This window comes from Sinocyclocheilus anshuiensis, unplaced genomic scaffold (assembly GCF_001515605.1).
Source record: "Sinocyclocheilus anshuiensis isolate Anshui unplaced genomic scaffold, SAMN03320099.WGS_v1.1 scaffold319, whole genome shotgun sequence".
In the NCBI taxonomy this organism is placed as follows: domain Eukaryota; kingdom Metazoa; phylum Chordata; class Actinopteri; order Cypriniformes; family Cyprinidae; genus Sinocyclocheilus; species Sinocyclocheilus anshuiensis.
This window is the reverse complement of record NW_015552566.1, coordinates 29399-36532: the sequence shown is the minus strand read 5'-3', so window position 1 is coordinate 36532 and position 7134 is coordinate 29399. Positions and strand designations below refer to the sequence as shown.

The following is a 7134-nucleotide window of genomic DNA, read 5'->3' as shown; positions in this document are numbered from 1 at the left end:
TTTTTACTCCCTAATATCGGTATCGGCCCCAAAAAACCCATATCGGTCGGGCTTTACTTTTATTCAGTTACTTTTGCTCAATTATTTTTATTCAGGATGCATTTAACTGACCAAAAGTGACAGTAAAGAAATTTATACTGTTACAAAAACAGCAATGACACTGAAGACTGGAGTAATGACTGCTGAAAATCAAGCTAACCTTTAGCTAACCATTAAGCTGTCATCACAGGAATAAATTACACTGTAAAATAGATCAAAATAGAAAAAGTTATTTTAAATTCTAATAATATTTTACAATATTAGAGTTTTTATTGTATATTTAAACAAAAATGCAGCCTTAAGCATATTTTCATTTTCATATTTATGTTCACATTTCAATGGCATTTGACTTTCTTAGGTCTGGCAATCATCACTGTGAGAATCCTGATAAAAAGATGCGTTGAAGATGATTTGCAGAGAGACTTATTCCCCAACTGCAAAAATAATTCTCATGTCACAAGTAGCAAAGATTTCAGCAAACTCTCTTCTCTGTTTAGGATAAGAAAGAGCCAAAACTCCTTCACCATCCTTCATCTTTTAACCTGCACTAGGCAAACGAGGCAAAGCATCACCTGTGTCGATGGGGGATGTATTGAGGGGAAATCGAGGGCAGCAAACAAACACGTTTGAGTGCTGTCAACCACTTCATGTGGCATTTGAGACAAGGAGAAGCATTACGGTTGGCCAGGTGCACTAGAAACCCCTGCCTCCTTGCTCCTCACCCCCTCTGGCACATCAACTCATCGCTTGTCCACAACAAGCCACATGATTAAAACCTACCTCAGAACCCTCCAAAACTCATCCAAAATGGAAAACTCAATCGGACTCCACTGGAGCAGAAGTGAAAAAAAATCAAAGGCCTTCCCCAGAGGTAAGGGTACAACCACGCCAACAGCTTCCGCTAAGGTGAAGGGCTCAAAAGTGTCAATCATCTGTACAAATCCCCACGGTGACAGACCCAGTTAGGGGAGCTTCAACAGACTCTGACAGCAAGGTAGACAGAGGGGGAAGCTTAAAGGTCAGGTCTATCTGCTAAGGACAGAATACAGCACAATCACTATTGAATTCATTTACGGATCACAGCAAGGGGGGAACTGATGTTCTGCATACAAAGTAACTTTTTTAAAACATGAACACATATGAGAGGACAAATGATACTTTAGGATTGAAATGAGGATGAAGAAATGTGAAAAAGTTTTCAATCAGTTTATAAAAAGATTAGGCGAGCCTAGCAAAGTTACTCTCTAATAGGAATGTCTACCATCAGTTCACAGCTCATGAAGCCACTTAGATGGTTTTGAATCATCTTGGGGAAAAAAAAAATATCACATCCGGTTGACTAGAACAACTACTAAAGCAATAGACTTTTCAAGGTCAGACATTATAGTGACTTTAGGAATAATGCAAATAATGCCATGTTATTACAGAATTCCATTAATTAAATCTACTATTTTTGATAAATTTGAACATGGCTCATGAGATCGATTACAATTGAGAAACTTCATAGACATGCCAAATACAGTATATGCAATTATAACTGTCATATGATTTTTGCAGACCGTTACCTGCAAGTCTTTGATATTGGGGAATGGGATACCAATAGTGACCACTGCTCTGGCATTATCATCAGTGAAGTCTAAGCCCTCGCTAACCTTCCCTCTGCAAACCGCAACCAGCAGTGCTCCATCTGGGAAAATAAATCATAATCAACACACAGCCAACACATTTAAACAAGGCATTTGGAATGAATCAACACTAACCTCTGTTTTCACTGTTGGCTGCTGTTCCTCTGATGGCCTCGTAGTATGTCTGCAGCAACTCATCAAAATCACCCTTGCCACCACCACGTGGCTCAGTAATAACAGTCTTCCGCTCCTCAAGCTTGTCCCACAGACCTGTGTTCATCCAGCGGTCCCTCAGTTTATCTAACATCTTATAAACAAAAATTGACCATAAATAATTTATTATTTGCAACGGACCCCCAAGACAATCTGATATTTTTAGTATGTACTATACATTTAGTAGTTATTATTAGGACTATAAAAATATGCAAGTTCAATGGGTCACCATAATTTTTATTCCTGTTCTGACACAACACATTAGTAATTAGTGTAGAGTAATAATAGCAGTGAGCTTGAAGGGTAAACGGGGATGCTTTTAATAACAAACATAATGAAACCAAATTCTGGAACGCAAATGTCTGATTCAAAACTGCAGCATTCATGTGGCATCCATTAAAATAAAAAAACAGGACTCAGTTGAAGAGGAATGTCTGAACCCTGGGTTGCCCAGTAATTCATAGTTTAATAAATACAGACCTCCTGTTTGCACTGTAAACAATTTGCTGGTTTGGAACTTTTTTGGCGGTATTTTAATGTATAATGGAATACGCTGCTCAGGCAGATTACATTGCACTCTAAAAGCCTGAGAACGAAACATCACAGCAAGACACAGGATGTTTTCTCTTCTGTCTTCTCTCTAGTTCCCATTACTGAGAGCAGATAAGCTGCAAGTTTAAACTCAGTTCATAATAAAAATCACTGTTACAGTGCTATTGTTAGTGCAAAAAAGTCAGTGACTCCCAAAGGGGGAACACTGATCTAAAAGCTCTTCCAAACAGGGAGCAACTCTTCTCTCTGCTGTACGCATTTTCCTCTTGAATAGGCATGCCTTTACAATCCAAGCGAATCTTCACTGGCTTGGAAATGTGTTAGAAGGGTCAAACAAAAGTTCTGCTTGTGATCAGCAAAAAACTTCACATGACTACAGGAATTTGTGGCTTCATTCAGATAAACAATAACATAAGGACTGGAGGAGTGCCTCAGGACTCAGTATTAGGATCATTGCACTTTTGTTGTTTAGAAGACATAAAACCTAAGCACGTCCACACTTCAAGGAAGACAATAAATTCACCTCAACTACTGCACGATTACATCTTACCTGAGGTGGCTGAGACTTCTGCACCATGAAAACAATTTTACACACTGATGTGGCTGTGAAGTGAAGCAAGCACCGATTTCATCAGGTCTGTGCTTATAGGAACAAACAAGCCACTTGTCTTCAATAAAACATGACACTTGTGCTGAAGATGCAACAGCTCATAAACGTCAGTTTCAAAATCTAACAGTAAATCAATTGTCCTGCATTTGCTTAAAATCCAATATGAATAAAAGGCAGGGCTGTACAGTGCGACATATATGTCTTAAAAATGTATTAAAAATAAAATGCTAATATTTACTTATTATTTAAAGATGAATTTTCATAATTTTCAAACTTAAAATCAGCAGGCTTTTATTTTGGCGGGTTGCCGGCAAGTAAGTATATGCGCTTCCGGGTTTAGCGCTGCTGACTTAAGCGCATCAGTGAATGAAATGTCACAGTTTTGCATTGTGCTTTGAAAATGGCAGCGGGTAGCCTAGATTTATTTATCTATTCAGTTTGAATAGAAATCTTATACAGTATTACAGTTTGTCGATCTAAAATGGTGATTGTGCATTAACAGCTGTCAATTATGTTGGTACGCAAATGCGCTGTCAGAACTTATTTACACAGCGCATTTTTTATTTTGGTCGCGCATGCGCACCTGCGTACCACTTATGTGCACCCCTGTGTATAATATACTGTACAACGCCACATACATTCACTTCAAATGTTAACTGAGCACTAGAGTTACTCACTGGACACTGCACCTATGCGCAATCACCAAAGTACATTATTTGCATGTGATTTACAGCCTTGCCGGTTAAACATTTAATTCGTGCGCTGTTCTGACCCCCTAACACCTGAAGCACGCGCACAAAAGCCTGTCAAACAGCGCCTAATTACTGGACTAAGTTGTCTTTCGCATCTGATTAATTTAGTGTCTAATACTGTCAAAAACGCACAAGGTTTACATATAGACTCAGTTGGTTAGGTCTAAAATGAAAATAAACAGTTGAGAGAGAAACAGATGCGTGCAGCTCTTAAAGAGACAGTACTAAACATGCTGCCGACTGTCATTAAAGGAATAGTTCACCCAAAAATATAATTTCTGTCATTATTTACTCACTCACATGTTGTCCCAAACCCGTATTAATTTATTTCTTGTGCTGAACACAAAAGAAGATATTTTGAAGAATGTGGGTAACCAAACAGTAGCTGGTCCCCATAATTGACTTTGATAGTAGAAAAAAAATACTATGGAAGTAACTGGGGACCAACTTCTTGCTTACCCACGTTCTTAAAAAAAACACATTTATGTTCAGCAGAAAAAAGAAACTCAAAGATAAAATAATGAGAAGGATTTTTATCTTTGCCCATGCACTTTGGCCTAAATGTCTGCCATTTTTTTATTTTATATTTTGTTGAGGTGTAAGAGGTGTTATGTTTCTGCACTCTTCCATTTTTATCAAATTAAGAAAAAACTTTGTCTAAAAACAATTTTTGTGATGGTTTGTATTTTTTGTGCTCTGTATGGAACATCAATGCCTGTTTAAATAATGAACTCCATTACTTGTGTTTGTTTTCAGACATGATAACCTACGTTTTATACTTGTGCTACAACTGTTTGGCCTGTGCTACAAAACTTTCAACCTCTGTAGCACCAGTGCTATGTGCAAAAAAAGTTAACGTACAGCCCTGAAAGGTGAATTATTAATGCTCTCTCTCAGTAGAATGCCCAAAGAATAAAACAGCACATTATACACCCTGTACTTGGTGGAAATTCAGATTTCTGAGGAAGAGTTCATAAGAGGAGGAGGAGGAAAAATGGATACATGGATGGTCTTGTTTCGATGGATACAACTGATGGGTTTGGAAGGTGTATTCGGCATCTTGAATTTACCTTAAGGGTCAACGTTATTAATTTGTGCTTGGTCTGAAGTGTAACCCGATGATGACCTGAGCGTAACCTGATAATAAAATGCTGGCCCTTAAAAGACAGGGACACATGCAAGCACAAAGACTCCTTGTATAAGCTTGTTGTTTATATTCCCAGAGCTGTAATTTGTAAAGCCTTATAAAAGCGGACGAAATACAATACAGTGCCACTCCAGGAGTCCCTTGGCTCAAAGGGTAATGGTCCTAATGCTTTTATCTCACAGACACTGTGAGTAAACATCACTCTATGTCTGCTTCTATGCAGTCATTTCATTACAGGCATATTTTCCACATCCCTCATCTTGACAGACTAGAGCCGTACTTTGAAAAACCAAAAGACGAGCCAGCCAGCAGTGAGTTAGAAACTCAAGATTATCACCAGCTGTTCAATTCTATAGACTCATTACAGACTTCATATTTTTCAAGTTTGGAAATGAAAAATTAGCTCCTTTTTAATTTGTGAGATGGAATTTGAATTGAATTGGCCACATGATGAATATAAATGTAAACTAAATAAAAATGTTTATATTTATATCTATAGTGTATCTTATCTGTCGTATCTATCTATCTATCTATCTATCTATCGTATCACTTGTATCTATTGTATCACCAGTGTCTATCCTATATACAGTTAACCATCCATTCATCCATCCATCTTATCACCAGTATACCCGTAACGCCTCACATTTGATCTATCAAACAAAAACAATGACAGAATAAATGGACAGCATCCAATGTTGCCAAATGAAATTAGCCACTGCAAGTGTGCACTTGTGTTTTAAGATGTTTGGACAAGGAATGGGAGTTTGTGGGGGTGGTGGTGATGGGACGAGCACATGGCCTTCATGCCTAATTCATAGGAATTATCTGACAAGAGCAGCGCTGTTTCCACAGGGCCTAGACCAGGACACAGCAGAATGAAAATGTCAATCTGCACACTTGGCTGAGGCTCAGGTGCACAAACATGGCAGAAGTGACCCTATACCATCCCTCTCTGAGGTCAGTGACAGTGCCATCAAACAGATGGCGTGCTCAAAAATGACATGAACACACTAATACCAAACAAGCTCCGACAAATGATAGGAGGCATTTAACCTCATGTAGTCATTTCATTGTGTACATCTGGAGAATGACTGCTTAATCTCAGATTAAAAAAGGTTTAAAGTGCTAATATAATGATCTCCAATGATAATATTACAGTGAAGTGTGAGAGTGCTTGACAACAAAGTACTAGGCTACATTTAACCATCAGTATGAGTGTATAAGGTGTATGCAGCCCCATTTCTGACACCTTGTCTCTCACACTTCTCCCGAGGACTGGGAGCACACAACATCAGTGACCCACTCTCATGTCTTATTCAAGGCCCTGTTACAGCAGACCAGAATCTCACATCTTCAGAACTCTGTGGCAAACTAGCATTATCTGCAACAGATCAACAACAGACACATTTATCACAAAGTCAATTATATTTACTAAGAGGTGACTCTCAGCCGATCATGTACATAAAAAGGAGACAGAAGTGAATCAAATGTCATGTACCTTAAGTCAATCCACTTCTCTAAAAGCTGGGTAAAACCTGTAGCCTGTTACAATAGTAAATAACAAAACATTGTAGTAAATTATGTAGTTTGTTTTAATGGTTCCATCTCCCCTTGTATTCACCCTCTATTCACCCAATATAAGTTTTGTCTGTGTCTACACACAAAATACCCTTATTTTTTGTCATTTTTTATAAAATGAGAGTCTTGACATTGGTGATTAAAAGCACACAAAAAAAAGATAATGAACAAACAAACAAATAAAATCCTAGGATGTATAAACGTCTCACGTTAAATGGAATGCTTAGATTAAAACTATTTTATTTAAAAATGTACAAATGACTCCAAAGATATAAAGATATAATTACACAATCTAACAATATCTAGCTGAATCAATATTTTATCAGAAATATTTTGAAAATCTATTTTAGCAGAACATGTCTTGATTCACTATTAAAATTTCTAAGTAACAAAATGGTGGTTAAACAGCCATAATTCTTAGAAAATAAACAAAATTAGGGCAAGTGGAGTGTCAGTGGGTTTGATGGCGTAACCATCTTAACCCTTGTGTTGTGTTCAGAACCCTATCACACTTACGTGGTTACAGAGCAAAAAGGGTACTCCCTCAAAAAATTGCTTATAAATCACTCATTATGCTATATTATCACCAAATATTGGATTCAATCTTTTTGTCAACTT

At 37.6% G+C, this 7134-nt stretch overlaps 1 protein-coding gene across 4 annotated transcripts in view; it reads right to left on the bottom strand.

Annotated features, from left to right (window-relative positions):
- The window catches only part of brip1 (BRCA1 interacting helicase 1), a 38180-nt gene that overhangs the window by 9665 nt on the left and 21381 nt on the right, over positions 1-7134 (bottom strand). For all 4 annotated transcript variants that reach the window (XM_016455652.1, XM_016455653.1, XM_016455656.1 and 1 more), the window contains exons 15-16: positions 1800-1971; positions 1605-1726 (exon numbers count right to left, since the gene is read on the bottom strand). In XM_016455652.1, the coding sequence (XP_016311138.1) occupies positions 1605-1726; positions 1800-1971 (294 nt within the window). The remainder of the gene's footprint in view (positions 1-1604; positions 1727-1799; positions 1972-7134) is intronic.